Source organism: Hylobates moloch, unplaced genomic scaffold (genome assembly GCF_009828535.3).
Source record: "Hylobates moloch isolate HMO894 unplaced genomic scaffold, HMol_V3 SCAFFOLD_2, whole genome shotgun sequence".
Lineage (NCBI taxonomy): Eukaryota > Metazoa > Chordata > Mammalia > Primates > Hylobatidae > Hylobates > Hylobates moloch.
Window position 1 is genome coordinate 127,917,701 of NW_026652277.1, and position 20,142 is coordinate 127,937,842.

General features: G+C 37.8%; 1 protein-coding gene and 1 non-coding gene across 4 annotated transcripts in view; one reads left to right on the forward strand and one right to left on the reverse strand.

Annotated features, from left to right (window-relative positions):
- Positions 1 to 20,142, reverse strand: part of WASF1 (WASP family member 1) — a 78,214-nt gene that overhangs the window by 26,393 nt on the left and 31,679 nt on the right. For all 3 annotated transcript variants that reach the window (XM_058435473.1, XM_032156501.2, XM_032156510.2), the window contains one exon: positions 1,122 to 1,282. In XM_058435473.1, the coding sequence (XP_058291456.1) occupies positions 1,122 to 1,254 (133 nt within the window). In that variant the 5' untranslated portion in view covers positions 1,255 to 1,282. The remainder of the gene's footprint in view (positions 1 to 1,121; positions 1,283 to 20,142) is intronic.
- On the forward strand, positions 9,358 to 9,552 carry LOC116477982 (U2 spliceosomal RNA). The gene has a single exon (XR_004250697.1). It is a non-coding gene; the product is annotated as a U2 spliceosomal RNA (small nuclear RNA).

A 20,142-nucleotide genomic window follows, 5' to 3' on the forward strand; every position in this document is an offset into this window, starting at 1 on the left:
CAAATAAAATAGCCTTTTATTTATTCTTACTATTTCACAGGCAATGCAAAAATTTAGTACTCTCACAGAGAATATTCAAATTTAACTTTTTATGTTGCTCTCGCTACAGATGTATGCCTAAACTTTCTTACTGGAAACAAATTAGATTAACAACCTCTTGTGCTAAGTACTCAATTATAAAAAAAAGGACAAAAGTTAAAAGGAAAAGAAAAGAAAAGCCAAGCCTGCTTATCAGGAGAATTTATATGGCTGATGAGATAAATCTAGGACCACTTGGTGGATATTATCTCTGCCAAGAACACCTTGTTTTACCTTTAAAATGAAATATCAATGTCTTATGAAAAAGCTAATCCTTCAATGCAAAAGACAGACCAGATTTATTTTTTAAATTTTCTGATTAAACTTAGAATAGAAAATAATTTGTTTAATTCCTTAACCAAGTTGCTCTATTCTGTAAATTTGAAATGAGAACATATTGCCTGTCTCCTTATCCCTAATCTGCCTCTTTCACTGGCCTTTAGTCTCTGGCCAACCTGCTTGACTTCTGTCTGCCAGCGGCCAAGTTCACTTGCTGTTTTCACACAATGCTGCATATCAGATTCCTGACTTATATCCTAATGTCTCTTAGACAACCCACTTGACTAGCCTACTCCTCTGAATAGTAATGACCCCATACCTCTCACCTTAGATCTTTGCTAATATAAAAATATTTCCCTAAACTAATTAAACATATATATAAAGAGAGGGATACTAGTGTTTGAAAACACAAATAGTTGAGGCCTCTAAACAGAGTAAATAGTGATAATAACCAAACAAAACCACAACTCTGGTCCTTCCGCAGATTATATATTTTTAAAGCAATCTCAATAATTTTCATTCACATGTGATTCTGTTCCTAGAGACTCTGTCCGTATTTTCCTTTCCCAGAAGAAACATCATGCAGAAGAAGAGGAAATTCTTCTAAAACTCAATAATTATACTCATGTGACTATATTTTTCAGGCTAATTTTGTACTCTTCTCACCAAATCATACTGCCAAATTAATCAGAAGCACAACTTCTTAATACTCTAAAGCATAACATCCTGGTTTGTGAGTATATTTTTAATTGATATATACTTACTTAGGCTACTTAGTTGTCTAATTATATTTGCCAAGGAAATATTGGTTACACATTCCAGTTCATTCTTAATGCCTCTAGGCAGTGCTGTGTGGCACAAGTGCCTAGGATCGATGTTTCTTTTCACTAGTGGCATCTTGAGATTAACCTTTGTGCCAGTTCACCTGTAGGAAATCAAAAATAAATTAACAATATTAAATTTCAGCCAACACAGAATGAGACTCTATTTTTCATTGAAGAATAAAGCACCGCTGACCCTTGAACAACAGGGATTTGAACTGCATGGGTCCACTTACTGGTGGATTTTCTTCCCTCTCTGCCTCCCTGAGACAGCAGGACAAACCCCTCCTCTTCCTCCTCAGCCTACTCAACGTGAAAATGACAAAGATGAAGACCTTTATGATGATTCACTTCCACTTAATGTATTTTATCTTATGATTTTTTAATAACATTTTATTTTCTCTGGTTTATTTTATTGTAAGAATGCAGCATATAATACATATAACATACAAAATATGTTAAACAACACTTTATGTTCTCGGTAAGGCTTCTGGTCAACAGTAGTCTATAATTAGTTAAGTTTTTGGAAAGTCAGAAGTTACACACAGATTTTCAGCAATGCAGAGGATTGGTGCCCCTAACCTCTGGGTTGTTCAAGGGCCAACTGTATTTGCTTGCATGGAGACAATAAAAATGAAATTACCCAACTAAAATAATCAAAATTGATTTAACTTACAATTACTAGAATATCAACATTATATAAGATGTTTTTTAAAAACTTGCTTTCAATGTCAGCTGCTACATGGTGAATTCACAATTATCATCACTATTATTCTCCTAAAAACACTGTTTTTATTTACTATAATAGGGATTTTGTTCTAGAGAGTTAGTGTGAGATGTCCTCTCTAAGGAAGTGCATAAAAGGATTAAGGAAGCTGTAAGAGTAAATCAAATTTACATTATCACATAATATGTATCAGGTGTTCAACAGCTCAGATCAAATACTCTAAGTAGCCCTGCACCTGAAATCTCATTGGAATCTACCAAATCTTTATTTAACTGATCAAAAAGTTCAACCGTCTTTGAATTATAGGCTGCTCTCACTTTGCATGCTTCGCATATGCACAAATTTGAGTGACTCGAGTTTAGTTAAGTAACAACACTGCCCAACACCATGATTCAAATTTCACTTACTACAGTATATTAACTGTGAGTAACTGCACAAAAACAAACTTCATTTCTACTACTCTAGTCCAGGACTCCCCAACCCCCCCGCTGCAGACCAGTAATGGTCAGTGGCCTGTCAGGAACTGGGCTGTACAGCAGGAGGTGAGCGGTAGGTGAGCAAGCATTACTGCCTGAGTTCCACCTCCTGTCAGATCAGTGGCGGCATTAGATTCTCATAGGAGCACGAGGCCTATTGTGAACTGCACACGTGAGGGGTCTAGGTTGCATGCTCCTTATAAGAATCTAATTAATGCCTGATGATCTGAGGTGGTACAGTTTCATCCTGAAACCATGCCCCACTCCACACACCCCCACTCCCCGCCCGCGGAAAGACTGTCTTCCATGAAACTAGCCCCTTGTGCCAAAAACAAGGAGATTGCTGCTCTAGTCCACAAATCACTGTTAAGATGAGTTGTACATCATGATCAGTGACCAATCACCACTTCTTTCAAAGTCAGTTGATGATTGGTTACACCTCATCTGTTAGTCAATTCACCTACAGACAGCAAAGCATGCATCTGTTGCCTTCTTGCCTCCCAGTGCTAAATCTACATGAAATTTTACTAAATAGGTAGATGAAAGCGGGAATTGGCCAACAAAGATAGAAGTGCAGCAAAAAACAAAAAACAAACAAAAAAATGATAACACTGGAAATGAAATTCAAATCCAACATAAGTGGAGGAACAGATGAAGTAGCTGACTGTGGAAATGTTGCCACTGCCACTGTTTGAGAGCTTCTAGATACGCAGCCTGAGGAACTTAGTGAAGGCAAACCTACAGACATAAATGAGGAATGTGGTTGTGACAAAAAGAAGGTATATGTTCCAAAGGAAGTGACACTAGCAAAAAAACCCTCACATTTAAGAAACTCTTGGAGCTACTTCGTGACAGTGAAAGCACAAAAGATAAAAATGTTGGAAGCTAATCCTAATTTAAAAGAAAGGAGTGTGACAATTTGCCAAGGCACAGAAAAGATGCTCACTTTGCTACCTCTGCTGTTGTAAGTTACACAACGAGAACTGCTCAAACTGCCTTTGATAAGTTTTTTTTACAAAGAAATAAAACACTAATTCTAATGGGCTCCAATATCTTAAATGACATTGTGCTAAATACTTTTAAATTTCCCTATACCTTTTAACCAACAATAGAAGAGGTTTTCCTGTCTTGACAAAAAATTTTAAAAAGCGTACATTAAAACATTGTAATTTTCCCCATTTTTTATTAAGATCGTTTTTCATGGTTTCAACTTATACTGTCATTTTTTACAGTCCTGCACTACTGTGCAAAGTGGGAAACGACTGACTGTACTATCTATCAGTGAACAGTGGTTACTAAAGGAAACCATTTATTAATTACTGAGCTTTAATGACTAACAAATGAGAAGTTTGGGATAAACTTAGTTGCAGTTAAGTGTTACTTATCAACATGCTTTTAAAAACTTTTGCATAAATTTGTTTCCTCTGACCTATTTGTTTAGCATTCTCTCCACATTTTTAATCCATTCTAAAACTGTGCAACATGAAATGTAGAGAAAACAAGCATACAAAATTGTACACCTCAAAAATTTAACCAAACTCTCATGTAACCCCATTAAGAAATAAAATATTGCCTGTACCAATTGCCAGAACCCTTCCACTTTGGTCCTCTTCCCAATCATTCTTGCTTACCTCCCCAAGACAGGTAACCTTTATTCTTTTTATAATAAGCATTTCCTTGTTTTTCTTTTTATTTTCACAACTTACACAGGCAACTTTAAACACTGTAGTTTTGTTTTGATAGCTTTTTGAAGTTTATATAGACTAATATGATACATATTATCTTATGCCTTGCCTTTTTTATTCCACATTATAACATTCATCCATATTGTTCTGTGCAGGTTGTTCATTTTCACTGCTATATAATAGTCCACTATATGACAACACTACAATTTATTTACCCATTCTAATGTTAATGAATTGTTTCCAGTTTGAAGCTATTATGAACAGGACTATACTGATCATTCATGTACATGTGTCTTAGTGTACACATTTCTATTGTGAATATACTTCAGGACAAGAATAGCCAAGTTAAGGATACACACAATTTCATCTTTAGGAAAGATGCCAAACTGTTCCAGAGACTGTACCAACATGTTACTTTCAGCAGTTAAGAGGCTGCTGCTGCTCCACATCCTCATAACACTTGACACTGTCAGTTTTTAAATTCTAGTTGTTCTTGACGGTATGTTGTGGCTACTTGTTATGGTTTTAATTTGTGTTTCCCAATTACTGAATTTAAGCACCTTTTCATGTTTCTTGATCTTTTGGATTTTTCTCTTGGGAAGTGCCTGTTCAATCCTCTTGTCCATTTTTGGCCATTTTTTGTGTTAGGGCTGATTTGTAGAAACACTAGATATGAGCCATTTGAAGGTTATATGTGATGCGAATCTCTTCTTTCACTTGCTATTCCACTTTCTTAGTGATGTCTTTTAATGAACATAAGTTTTTACGCTCCATGTGGTAAGGATATTCTCAATCTTTTCAAGTTTAGAACAAAAGCATACTTTCTAAAATCTTTTTCTACACCAAGATCATAAATATGGCCTTTCACTTTATCTCTTAGCTTTGTTTTGTCTTATAATCTATAACTGATGTGGAATTAATTTTGTGAATGGTGTGATGTGGCAGTTAGGTTTCTTATATATTATTTCAGCACCACTCATTGAAAAGCCTAGTATTTCTCTATTGCTCTATGGTGGCATTTTTGTCATAAATCAAGTTTCTATGTATTTTTAAATCAGATTTTGAGCTACGGACTATTCCATTGCTCTTTTTGACTAACCTAGAGCTAATGACAAACTGACTTAATTAATCAGGCTTTATAGTAAGTTCGCTCTGTTGCTCAGGCTGGAGTGCAGTAGTGTAATCTTGGTTCACTGCAACCTTCGCCTCTTGGGTTCAAGCGATTCTCCTGCCTCAGCCTCCGGAGTGGCTGGGACTACAGACATGTGCCACAACACCCGGCTAATTTTTTGTATTTTTAGGAGATAGGGTCCTGCCATGTTGTCCAGGCTGGTCTCAAACTCCTCAGCTCAGACAATTGACCCACCTCAGCCTCCCAAAGTGCTAGAATTACAGGCTTGAGCCACTGTGCCTGGCTTATAAAGTTAAGTCTTGATGCACAATAGGGCAAGCCCTCCAATCTTGTTTTCCAAAAATGTTCTGTTTATTCTTGACCCTGTGTATTTCCATGTAAATTTTTAGAATAAGATTATCAAGTCACACATAACACATACACCCACCTCTACCTATTGGGAATTTGACTGGAACTGTTATGAAACCTATCATATTGGGAAGTACTGATATTTATACATTTCTTTCTATCCACGAACATAATACATTGCTCCAACTACTTCAGGATTTTTTAAAGTCTCTTAATGTTTTATAGTTTTCTAAAGAGAAGTCTTCATTATTTATTTGTATGTAGATGTTTTTATAATACTGGAACCACAATATATATTGTTGTATATATAGAAAATAAATTGATTTTTTAATATTGACCCTATATCCCAAGACCTTCCTAATCTCTAACCTATCTGCAATTATTTTGGATTTTTAAATGTACACAATCATATGTGAATAGTGACGATTTCCTCTATTCTAATCCATCTTATATATTGTATTTCTTTTTCTTGCCTTACCACACTAGCTATAATCTTTAATGCAATGTGAAATACATATTTCATACAGATAAGGATGATGGCAAACATCCTTGTCTTTTTCTTTAACTCAAGTGGAAAAGCCTTCAACATTTCACAAGGCATCTGTAATATGGTTTTTTTGTGGTTATTTTGTTTTATAGACACCTTTTAATAGATTAAGGAAGTTTATTATTATTTTATTTTAATAGGTTTCTGGGGGAACAGGTGGTATTTGGTTGCATGTGTAAGTTCTTTAGTGGTGATTTCTGAGATTTTGGTGCACCCATCACCCAAGCAGGAAACACTGTACCCAATGTGTAGTCTTCTATCCCTCACCGTCACCTCACCCTTTCCCCCAAGTCCCCAAAGTCCATTGTATCATTCTTATGCCTTTGCATCCTCATAGCTTAGCTCCCACTTATGAGTAAGAACATACGATGTTTGGTTTTTCATTCTGGAGTTACTTCACTTACAGTAATAGTCTCCAATTCCATCCAGCTTGCTATGAATGTCATTATTTTCATTCTTTTTTATGGCTGTGTAGTATTCCACTGTGTGTGTGTGTGTGTGTATACCATGGTTTTGCAATTACAAATTGTGCTGCTCTGTACATGCTATATACATCCATATTTTTGCAATTACAAATTGTGCTGCTATAAACATGCAAGTGCAAGTATCTTTTTTGTAAAATGACTTCTTTGTATAATGACTTTTTTATAGTATCTTTTTTATATAATGACTTCCTTTCTTCTGGGTAGATATCCAATAGTGGGACCGCTGGATCAAATGGTAGATCTACTTTTAGTTCTTTAAGGAATCTCCACACTGTTCTCCATAGTGTTTGTATTAGTTTACATTCCCACCAGCACTGTGAAAGTGCTCCTTTTTCACCACATCCACAACAACAGCTATTGTTTTTTAATTTTTTTTATTATGGCCATTCTTGCAGGAGCAAGGTGGTATTGTGGTTTTGATTTGCATTTCCCTGATTATTAGTGATGGTGACCATTTTTTCATGTTTTTTGGCCACTTGTATATCTTCTTTGGAAAATTGTCTATTCATGTCCTTCGACTACTTTCTGATGGGATTTTTTTTTCTGATTTTTGAGTTCATTGTAGATTCTGAATATTAATCCATTGTCAGATGTACAGAGAGTGTGAAGATTTTCTCCTACTCTGTGGGTTGTCTGTTTACTCTGCTGCTGTGTAGAAGCTTTTTAGTTTAATTGTCTTATCTATTTATCTTTGTTTTTGTTGCATTTCTTTTTGGGTTCTTGGTCAGGAACTGTCTGCCTAAGCCAATGTCTAGAAGGGTTTTTCCGATGTTATCTTCTAGAATTTTTGTTTTTGTTTTTGTTTTCTGTTTTTTTGGAGACAGAATCTCGCTCTGTTGCCCAGGGTGGAGAGCAGTGGCATGATCTAAGCCCACTGCAACCTCCACCATGCCCAGCTAATTTTGTATTTTTAGCAGAGATGGGGTTTCACCATGTTGGTCAAGCTGGGTCTCGAACTCCTGACTTCAGGTGATCCACCAACCTCGGCCTCCCAAAGTGCTGGGATTACAGGTGTATGCCACCATGCTTGGCCTTGGGTTGATCTTTTTATAAGGTGAGAGATGAGGATCCAGTTTCATTCTTCTACATGTGGCTTGACGATTACCCCAGCACCATTTGTTGAACAGGGTGTCCTTTTCCCACTTTATGTTTTCATTTGTTTCGTCGAACATCAATTGGCTGTATCTGGCTTTATTTCTGGGTTCTCCATTCTGTTCCATTGTTCTATGTGCCCTTTTTTTTTTTTTTTTGGAGGTAGAGTTTCACTCTTGTTGCCTAGGCTGGAGTGCAGTGGCATGATCTCAGCTCACTGCAACCTCTGCCTCCTGGGTTCAAGTGATTCTCCTGCCTCAGCCTCCCGAGTAGCTGGGATTACAGGTGCCCACCACCACGCCTGGCTAATTTTTTTATTTTTAGTAGAGACAGGGTTTCACCATGTTGTTCAGGCTGGTCTCGAACTCCTGACCTCAGGTGATCTGCCTGCCTCGGCCTCCCAAAGTGCAAGGATTAGAGGTGTGAGCCACCGCACCCAGCCTATGTGCCTATTTTTATACCAGTACCATGCTGCTTTGGTGAGTATGGCCTTATAGTATAGTTTGAAGTCAGGTAATGTGATGTCTCCAGATTTGTTCTTTTTGCTTAGTCTTGCTTTAGCTATGCAGGCCCTTTTTTGGTTCCATATGAATTTTGGAAGTTTTTTTCTAGTTCTGTGAAGAATGACAGTGGTATTTTGATGGAAATTGCATTTTGTAGATTGCTTTTGGCAGTATGGTCATTTTCACAATACTGATTCTACCCACCCATGAGCATGTGACATGTTTCCATTTTGTTTGTGTTTTCTACGATTTCTTTCAGCAGTGTTTTGTAGTTTTCCTTGTAGAGGTCTTCCACCTTGGTTAGGTATATTTCTAAGTATTTTATTTTATTTGTTGCAGCTATTCTAAAAGGGGTTGAGTTCTGGATTTGATTCTCAGCTTGGTCACTATTGGTGTAGAGCAGTGCTACTGACTTGTGTACATTAATTTTGTATGCTGAAACTTTACTGAATTCATTTATCAGTTCTAGCTTTTTGGACGAGTCTTTAGGGTTTTCTAGGTATATGATCATTTCATTGGTGAACAGCGACAGTATGACTTCCTCTTTACTGATCTGGATGCCCTTTCTTTTTTGTCGGATTGCTCTGGCTGGGACTAATGAAGTTCCTATTACTAGCTGCCTAAGAGTTTAAAAAAAATCATGCTATCAAATGTTTTTCCTACATTTATTATGATAATCATGTGACTCTTACTCTGTTAGTGTGGTGAATTATATTGACTGTGGGGTTTTTTTGTTGGTAAACAACTCTGCATCCTTGGAATAAACCTAATTGGATGAGATGTATGTGGTAGGAAGAATAATGGTCTCCTAAAGCTACCCATGATCTTATTCCCCTGAATCTATGAATATGTTACATTATATGGCAAAGGGCTTAGAATTAAGGTAGTCAATGGAGTTAAGATTTCTAATCAAAGTATAATAACAATAAAAAACACTTAATAGATTATTAAACACAAAGTAGCAGGAGAATAAAAAAATGGAAAAACTAAAATATACTTCAACAGTAGAATGTATAAACAGGCAATAATGTATGCATACAATAGAATATCACTCGGCAATAAAATGAATGAAATACTGAAAAAAAAAGATTTCTAATCAGCTGACCTCAAAATAGGAAGATTATCTGTTTTTTTTTGTTTGTTTGTTTGTTTTTACCAATTACTGGATTTAGTTTTGGTTTGCCATCACTTTTTGGCCTTTTGGCTAAGATCAAGTGTAGTTTTGGTTTGTTAATATAATTAGTTTTTTGCATTTACATCCATGAGAGAAAACAGTCCATTATCTTTTTTTTTTTTTTTTTTTGAGATGGAGTCTCGCTCTGTCGCCCAGGCTGGAGTGCAGTGGTGCAATCTCAACTCACTGCAAGCTCCGCCTCCCTGGTTCATGCCATTCTCCTGCCTCAGCCTCCCGAGTAGCTGGGACTACAGGCACCTGCCACCATGCCCAGCTAATTTTTTTGTATTTTTAGTAGAGACAGGGTTTCACTGTGTTAGCCAGGATGGTCTCGATCTCCTGACCTCGTGATCCACCCGCCTCGACCTCCCAAAGTGCTGGGACTACAGGCGTGAGCCGCTGCGCCCAGCCAAAATGGTCCGTTATCTTAATGTAATGTCCTTGAAAAGTTTTTTGTTTTTGTATTAATTTCTAGAATAAGGACATTGTGGTCAGAAAATATACTTTGTATCACTTCATCCTTTTAAAATGTATTTACTTACTTTATTGTCCAAAATAGTCAATTTTTGTAAACATTCCAGGGATACTGAAAAATAATATATACATTTTGTTATTGGTGGTTGCAGTGGTCTAAGTATGTCCATTAGTTACATCTGCTAGTGTACCTACATCTTCTATAGCTTTACTGATTTTTGTCTATTGGTCTATCAGAGAGACATGTTAAGACTGCCTACTATGACTACACAGTTGTTAAATTCTCCATATGATTTATATATTTCAAGACTATGTTATTAGGTATATTTACCATTAATAAGCTCCCTCTCTAATAATATGGTTTTTGCTTAGAAGTCTGTTTTTTGTAGCCATACCAGCTCTTTTGGTTGTGTTTGCATGATAGAGCTTTTCCTTTCAACCTTCTTCTATCTTTGTTTTAAACATGTCTCTTCACAGAATACAGTTAGCTGCTGCCTTTTGCTTTATTTTTCTTTAACTTAGTTTGTTAACGTTTGAATACTTTTATTGGTATAATGCTAATGTTCTTTCTGCCCAAGATATTCTACTTGCCCTACTCCTACTTGTTCTTCAAATTTTAGCTCCAATGATAACATTCCCTGATCCCCCAGTCTCAATGAGATGTAGTCCTCCTGTTAAAATTTTCTCACAGCAACCTCTAATTTTTCCTTATGACACTTGTCTCAGTTTGTAATTATGTATCTTCATGATTGATTTCTGTCTCCTTTATTAGTCATAAAGCAGGTTTCATGTGTTTTACAGTATGCTTGGTGCGTGGTACATGCTTGGCACATAAGAAATGTTAAATATGTATTTGCTGAATAATTCAAAATTTCTTAATTCCAGTTCACATCTCTCTCCTAAAGCTGCAGATATGCATATGCAACTGACTCCTAGAAATTTTTACTTGGAAGTTCCATAAAACTTATTAAATTCCAAACATTCAAAACTGAATTCCTTATATTTTCCCCTACAAATCTAGGCATCATCTTCAATTCTGCCATACCACTGCAGTCTCTTCTCTATATCCAATAGAGGATCAAGCCTTATTAATTCTATCATTAACATCTCTCATATTCTGATAATCCTTTTTTATTCTAACTGCTACTACTTTAATTCAAACCACAGTCCTCTCTCACTTGGTTAGACTTAATGAAAACAGGTAATTCAAAATCTAAGCTGTTGGACTCTATTTTGTGCCTTAAAGGAATGTGATTATGGGACCTCAGTCACGTGACAGGCAGCTGTAACTTATGCAGCTGTAACCTTTGTTTCTCTGATTATATACTGGCTTCCTTCCTTACCTACACCGTTTTACAAAATGTTGCACATGACGAAAGGACCCCAGGGAAGACCTCTTCCCTCTTCACTGCTGATTTTCATTATGGATTAACTTCCCTCTGACCTTTCTCACACAAAGACTTTGTGGCTATCACACTGTCATAAGATGGAATGTTAAGCATACTCTTTAAAATCAGAAAGGAAATTAAAAAACAGCTGTAAAGGAAAGAAAAGCCAAGTGGAAAAGAAAATAAACTGTAACTAATTATTGTAACTCATAAACCAGACTTCTATTTAAAAAATGTTGCAATCCTATTAAATTTCTGTTTTCCTCCTATGTAAGTATCACAGGGTCCTTAGGGTGTTACTTTTCCAGCTGGAAACCTCTGTGGCCAGTGGCACCTGTGCCAGAGTTTTGCTCAGGGCCACTGGGGTTGTTCCACTCACTCAGCCTGGCAGGCTGTGCAGCTCATACTACCAGCCTGGATCCCATACCTGCCAAGGGTGAGCCAGGCACGGAGTGGCAAGGGGTGTGTGAGCAAGCACAGGGTCTGGACACTGCGCATAGCCAGGCATGCTGGCTGCAGTGGGGCAGGCAGCTCCAGGTGCTGGCACAGGTGTTGGCTCCCTGAGAGGCTGCGGCTGGACTAGGTATGCCACAAGTGGCTTCCACCACAGGAACCAGGGAACATTGTAGTGCCCAGAAGCTTGGAGACATCAGGAACTGCAGAGCCCCAAAGAGGGTGTCACAGCAATGGCTTAGGAAGCTCCTAGGTCTGGGATCTCCAAAGGCCACAGCTCTTTTCACCTTCTCTCTTCTCATTGCCTGCAACGTGGCAAGTGAGGATCATGTTTCAGCTCTGTGTTATAGCTCTTCCAGTCCTGCCATTCAGCAGGTCCCGAGTTCTTGTCTCACATCTGGGAAGAATGAAGCACGTGGAGATGAGCCTCACTGAGTGACAGAACAGCTCTCAGGACACCAGAAGTGGGTAGCTCCTTTCCACAGGCAGGTCATCCCGATGAGTGTCCAGCTCTCAGCAGAGAAGAGACCAGGAGTGGGTAGCTCTTCTCCATAGGGAGGTTGTCCCAATGAGTTGAGGAGACCCAAAGTGGGTAGCTCCTTCCTGCAGCTAGTAGTCCCAATGTCTGCGTGAATCTGGCTGAGTCTAAAGTTTTTATGGGCTCAGAAGGGAGGAACAGCATGCTGATTGGTCCATAGGCGGCCATGGGTGGGCTTGGAAAAGATACCATAAGTTCTCACTCTGGTCCACAGAACTGAGAGTCCAGCCTCCAGGCTTCAAGCCTTCCCTGGCTTAAAGATGGGGTTTCACTTGGGACCCACCCTTTTCCACTCAGAAGCCTGTCTGCCTCCTGTCACCATCAACATGCTGTCCATGGCACCCAGGCTGTTCATGCTGAGAGATGCCTTAAGGCCTGAGCCGAGCTGCCCTCAGCCCCACTTCCATTTTCCTCCCATGCTCATAGGCACCCAAAGTCTGGAGGGGGTCAAGGTGGCAGGGGTTGGTGTGTCAGTACTGCCTCGAGCGCACACATACCTGGCCAGATTGTGACACCACCCGGGCTTAGCCACAACTCTGCTCTGCCCTGGAGCAGGTGCCAGGATGGGGGAGAGGCCAGGGAGCGGGAGCAGGCACTTCCAAGCCTGTGGGGGCAAGGAGACTTCCCAGGCCCCCAAGAACACAGGGATGGCCAGGACCAGAGCCCATGGCTGGGTGGCTGCAGTTGTGCTCAGTAGCACAGGGCTCCCACCCCACCAACTTGGTAGAGCGCAGGGCTCCCACCTGTTCCCAGCCCTGACCACTCCTCCCCCACTGCAGCTGGCATCTTTGCAGCAGCTGCTACATGTGGGCTGCTGCTGCCATCATAAGCAAAACTTTAACTTTTAACTTCAGAGCACTGACCCCATTTCTCCGGAGTCTGCATCTCCTGAATGGCTATTCCCAGCTTTTTGCTTGAATAAACTCTTTAAACTGGATTCTGATCCTTTCAATTATCTCAGGTTGACAGACTAGACTTTCTTCCTCCAGTCTTATATTTTCTCCTTGCCATTCCATCTACACCACCACTCCCACCAATTCAATCCATCCCATACCACTGCTTTAAGAATAGAGCAGATCCCCTCCAATCCATGGAGGATACATTCCAAGGCCTCCAGTGGGTGCCTGAAACCGCAAATGGTACTGAGCCTATATATACTATGTTTTTTCCTATTCATACCTGTAACATTTAACTTATAAATTAGACACAGTAAGAGGATAACCCAATAATAATAGAACAATTATAATAATATACTATAACAAAAGTTGCATGAATGTGGCCTCTTGCTCTCTCTCAATTTCATATTGTGAAATATTTATTTGGTTGGTTTTCCACCCAATTTTCTGGGATACAACTTCTAAATTCCTTAGAATCTCTAAAGCATTACTTTTTTGAAGGATTGGGGCTGGTCACCTGAAAGACAAATGCATGATTAGAGGGTTGGGACTTTCAGCCCCATCCCCCTAACATCCAGGGAGGGGAGATAGGATGAATGTTAAGTTGACACCAATGGCCAAAGGTTTATTCAATCATGTCTATATAATGAAGCCTCCCTAAACACTCATAAGGATGGGTTTGAAGAACTTCCAGGGAGGTAAACACATGGAGGTTCCTGGAAAGTGGTATGTCCTGGAAAGGCATGGATGTTCTATGCCCCTTCCCCTATACCCTGCCCCATGCATTCTTATCTATGTTCCTTGTAATACCCTTTAATAATAAATTGGTAAGTATAAGTGCTTCCCTGAGTTCTGTGAGCCACTCCAGCAAATTAATCAAACCCAAAGGGGGACTCATAGGAACCCAACCTGAAGTGGGTAGGAACAGAAGTTCCAGAGGCCTGAACTGGTATCTCAAGAGGTGGCAGTCTTGTGGGACTGAACCCTCAATCTATGGGATCTGACATTATCTCCAGGTAGATAGTGTCAGAATTGAATTGAAGAACACCCAGCCAGTGTCTGCTGAAGAATTAATTGCTTGCTTGGTGTGTGGGGAAAAACCCCACACAACTGATCACACAAATATTCTGTTGATTGTTGCTGTGGTGTGAAAGCAGAGGAAAAACACATTGAGTGTGTTTCTTCAACTCACAGTACTGAACTCACCCTTCTTGTGATGGTGTGAAATGATAAAATGCCTACAGGATCAGATGAAATGAGGTGAATGACATAGGCACTGTGACATAGTGTTAGGCTATGTCAGAAGGAGCCATGACAATGTCAATGGTTGAAAGTCAGGAGCTGAGGATGTCGATGACTAATGAGAAGGAAGCATATACAGTGTGGATATGCTGGACAAAAGGATGAATCACATTCCAGGCAGGATGGCACAAGATTTCATCATGCTACTCAGAATGACATGCAATTTAAAACTTATGAATTTTTTTTCTGGAATTTTCCATTTAATATTTTTGCGCCATGGTTGACCACTGGTAACTAAAACCACAGAAAGCAGAACCATGAATGAAAGGGGGACTATTGTATTATAAAAATTTTGGATCTGGAAATGTCCTTCTGCAAAATCAAACCCTTCCTTGGTTCCTTGTTGTCAGGGTAAAGTCAAAACATAATATACAAGGTTATTCAGGATTTAGCCACCCCTCCTCACTTCTACCCTCATTTCTCACCACACTCCTACATTATACTCTAATTTTATAAATACATCTTGCTGTTTTATAGTCCTGCCTTTTCTCATGCTGCTCTCTGCCTGGGATGTATTTCACTTTTTTTTATCCTCAGAGAGAATATGTAATTATTCAAGACTAGACTCAGGCAGCAACTCTTTTCTGAAGACTAACTGAATCTCCCAGGCAGATATAACCATCTACTCTTTGATGCCCTAACTTGGATCCACAATTGCATCTACCTAATTACTACCAATTATACTTTACTATACTGTACTTATTTGTTTATACGTCCATGCCTGAATGTCAGCTTTTAGAAGGCAAAAATCTTGCCATACTCAACTTGTATCTCCAAGATCTAGAACACAGATGTTCAACAGCTAATCAATACATAAATGGAAGAAATAACAAAATCATGAGCTTTAAGGAAGCCAAAAAAGAAAAAATAGGTTGCTGCTGCGGGAATACAGACACACATACACTTATCTTTTTTTTTTTTTTTTTTGAGTCGGAGTCTCGCTCTGTCGCCCAGGCTGGAGTACAATGGCACGATCTCGGCTCACTGCAACCTCCACATCCCAGGATCAAGCGATTGTCCTGCCTCAGTCTACTGAGTAGCTGGGATTACAGGTGCGCACCACCACGCTCAGCTAATTTTTGTATTTTTAGTAGAGACAGGGTTTCACCGTGTCAGGCTGGTCTCAAACTCCCGACCTCGTGATCCACCTGCCTCACACATACACTTTTCTAAAGCAACTATTTAATCATGATTCTAAGGAGCTGCTTTTTTGTACGTGCATGGAAAAGAAATATACATTTGAGAAAAATAGTATCTTACAAATGTATTGTGGAATCATAGGCTTGCTTGTTTCACTCTCCCAAGAAAAAGCATGGATGGATCATATCTTATTCATTTCTTCATCTTTAGGGGCTAGCTCAGAGTTCTAGGGTATAAAATCACACACATTTTGATGAAAGGAATGTACAGCATACAAACTAGTTTTGAAATATTATCCAAATCGCAAAAGAAAAATGGCTTTCATTGTGATTAAAATAGTGCCTTCAGGTACAATGCAAAAGCTTTTTAGAGAGAAAACCTTTCCTCATCCTTTCTTTTTACTTCAGTTTCAACACCAGGTTCATTTTCTTATTTCTCTACCTTATTCCTTGGTGATTTCTAATGTCATTTATCTAACTCAACTATCAAAATCTTCGTGGCAGAAAGTAAAATTAAGCCTAATAATTTTATCTCCTAAATCCTGAGAAAACTGCCTGATTCCCATTTTAGAGCAATCCCAACACCATCTTTTTCATGGGATCCTTTGTCAGGCTAGAAAAGAATTTTTAAAAAATCAAAAAACAAAAGAAACCCTAAATGCTAAAAGGTATGATTTAATTATCAAGCAAATATAAAATCAAATTCATCTCAGTATTTTTAATACTGCAAATGATACACTGTTTAAGAATTTAAACATTGCATACAATGAACCAATTACATATAATTTAACATCTTTTAATCCATCAGTGCTGAACTTGCTTAATAAGGGAGAACTCTTTTATTAAAAAGGGCTAAATTATACTGTGCTATAACATAACCAATTTTTGAATTTCCCGACTATTATATAACACATGTGGTTCCAAAAGTAATTTGGTTTCCCAATGATGTAAAAAAAAAAAAAAAAAACTAAAGCAATTCCCAGGTTTCTTCGCTTATTTTCCTGTGTTCTTATCAATTAAACTGTCAATTGCTGAAGCAAACATCAATAGATTGTTGAGAGTATGTAAACTAAATATATCCCCTAAAAAGATTTTAAAATAATTTTTAAGAATAACTAAAATCTTAATGATCTGTTTTTAATTAAAAAAAAAAACTTTTCATGGGTATACTTTTAAATCCTGATATAGATTTTAACATAAAAAATAAAATGAGCTACAATACTGTTTATAAGATATCACAATATCTTATATTGAAAGCCCTCTTTTAAGAAGACAAGGAAAATGAAACTACTGAAATCTAACCATAGCAAAATGTTTGACAGAATTCTAAATTAAAAGTTTATTTTGATGACTACTATTAATATTAATAATATATTCTCTGTTAGTTTAAGAATGCCTTCTCGATTCAAAATGAGGCACATATATGTATGAGTATAAGCAATATATAAAGTATTAAAAATAACCCAAGATCAGATGTCATAATGATTTTATGGATTTAGAAATCGGAAAAGTACACTATCTAAATTCTGATTTCAGAACTCAAAAAATGGCCTTTTTTGAGGCCAAAAAAGTTTATTTAAAACGTTTAAAGGACTCCTTGTAGTTAACAATTCAGAGGAAAATTGTTTAAGAAGTCACAAAAATAATTACATTAACAGTTAATAATTGCTTTATGGGTTACATAAAGAACATAAGAATTAAAAGTATTTTATTACCTAATCAATGACAAGTGATTAATTCTTTACATTCATGGTCAATGAAATAATTTATGATCATTTAAAGGTGTTTCAGTATTTTTAAAATGACATTAATATTAACTAAAAAATTATATGTCATAGAAATACAATTTTCATTGTTGGACATTTGGGTTGGTTCCAAGTCTTTGCTGTTGTGAATAGTGCCACAATAAACATACGTGTGCATGTGTCTTTATAGCAGCATGATTTATAATCCTTTGGGTATATGCCCAGTAATGGGATGGCTGGGTCAAATGGTATTTCTAGTTCTAGATCCCTGAGGAATCGCCACACTGACTTCCACAATGGTTGAACTAGTTGACAGTCCCACCAACAGTGTAAAAGTGTTCCTATTTCTCCACATCCTCTCCACCACCTGTTGTTTCCTGACTTTTTAATGATTGCCATTCTAACTGGTGTGAGATGGTATCTCATTGTGGTTTTGATTTGCATTCCTCTGATGGGCACTGATGATGAGCATTTTTTCATGTGTTTTTTGGCTGCATAAATGTCTTCTTTTGAGAAGTGTCTGTTCATATCCTTCGCCCACTTTTTGATGGGGTTTTTTCTTGTAAATTTGTTTGAGTTCTTTGTAGATTCTGGATATTAGCCTTTTGTCAGATGAGTAGGTTGCAAAAATTTTCTCCCATTCTGTAGGTTGCCTGTTCACTCCGATGGTAGTTTCTTTTCCTGTGCAGAAGCGCTTTAGTTTAATTCGATCCCATTTGTCAATTTTGGCTTTTGTTGCCATTGCTTTTGGTGTTTTAGACGTGAAGTCCTTGCCCATGCCTACGTCCTGAATGGTATTGCCTAGGTTTTCTTCTAGGGTTTTTATGGTTTTAGGTCTAACATTTAAGTCTTTAATACATCTTGAATTAATTTTTGTATAAGGTGTAAGGAAGGGATCCAGTTGCGGCTTTCTACATATGGCTAGCCAGTTTTCCCAGCACCATTTATTAAATAGGGAATCCTTTCCCCATTTCTTCTTTTTGTCAGGTTTGTCAAAGACCAGATAGTTGTAGATATGCAGCATTATTTCTGAGGGTTCTGTTCTGTTCCATTGGTCTATATCTCTGTTTTGGTACCAGTACCATGCTGTTTTGGTTATCGTAGCCTTGTAGTATAGTTTGAAGTCAGGTAGCGTGACGCCTCCAGCTTTGTTCTTTTTGCTTAGGATTGACTTGGCAATGCAGGCTCTTTTTTGGTTCCATATGAACTTTAAAGTAGTTTTTTCCAATTCTGTGAAGAAAGTCATTGGTAGCTTGATGGGGATGGCATTGAATCTATAAATTACCTTGGGCAATATGGCCATTTTCAGGATATTATTTTTTCCTACCCATGAGCATGGAATGTTCTTCCATTTGTTTGTATCCTCTTTTATTTCATTGAGCAGTGGTTTGTAGTTCTCCTTGAAGAGGTCCTTCACATCCCTTGTAAGTTGGATTCCCAGGTATTTTATTCTCTTTGTAGTAATTGTGAATGGGAGTTCACTCATGATTTGGCTCTCTGTTTGTCTGTTATTGGTGTATGAGAATGCTTGTGATTTCTGCACATTGATTTTGTATCCTGAGACTTTGCTGAAGTTGCTTATCAGCTTAAGGAGATTTTGGGCTAAGACGATGGGGTTTTCTAGATATACAATCATGTCATCTGCAAACAGGGACAATTTGACTTCCTCTTTTCCTAACTGAATGCCCTTTATTCCCTTCTCCTGCCTGATTGCCCTGGCCAGAACTTCCAACGCTATGTTGAATAGGAGTGGTGAGAGAGGGCATCCCTGTCTTGTGCCAGTTTTCAAAGGGAATGCTTCCAGTTTTTGTCCATTCAGTATGATACTGGCTGTGGGTTTGTCATAGATAGCTCTTATTATTTTGAGATACGTCCCATCAATACCTAATTTAATGAGAGTTTTTAGCATGAAGGGCTGTTGAATTTTGTCAAAGGCCTTTTCTGCATCTATTGAGATAATCATGTGGTTTTTGTCTTTGGTTCTGTTTATATGCTGGATTAGGAAAATGTGGCACATATACACCATGGAATACTATGCAGCCATAAAAAATGATGAGTTCATGTCCTCTGTAGGGACATGGATGAAGCTGGAAACCATCATTCTCAGCAAACTATCACAAGGACAAAAAACCAAACACCGCATGTTCTCACTCATAGGTGGGAACTGAACAATGAGAACACATGGACACAGGAAGGGGAACATCGCACACCAGGGACTGTTGTGGGGTGGGGAGAGGGGGGAGGGATGGCATTAGGAGATATACCGAATGCTAAATGATGAGTTAATGGGTACAGCACACCAACAGGGCACATGTATACATATATAACAAATCTGCAAGTTGTGCACATGTACCCTAAAACTTAAAGTATAATAATAAAAAAAGAAATATAATTTTCAGTTTTCACAATACAGTATTAAATACTTATTCAAACTAAAGGATTACATTATGTGACCTAAAGGAACAGGTTAAAATAAGTATTCAAATAAAAACAATTTCAATATTTCAAATATGTTAAGAATTTTGGGTAGGGCAAATACTTATTAAGAAATGTCCTCCCTTCTTAAGAATAGAAGCCACTTAATTTTGCAGAATTGGCCAGTTAAATAATTTGAGGATGAGAATATTTAAATAGAGCTTTGCTCTTCATAGAAATAATTTTCTTAATAAACTCCCATGCCAATGACAAAATACTTTATAATTGTGACAGATATTAATATAAAAATTTAAAATGAGAATGCATGAATAACTGCACATTAAAAATATATCTAATTTTAAAACCATATTTCAATTATACGAAACCATAGGTCTTTAAACAGTGATTTAATATAAAATATATTTGAAAGGTTATTGTTTAGAAG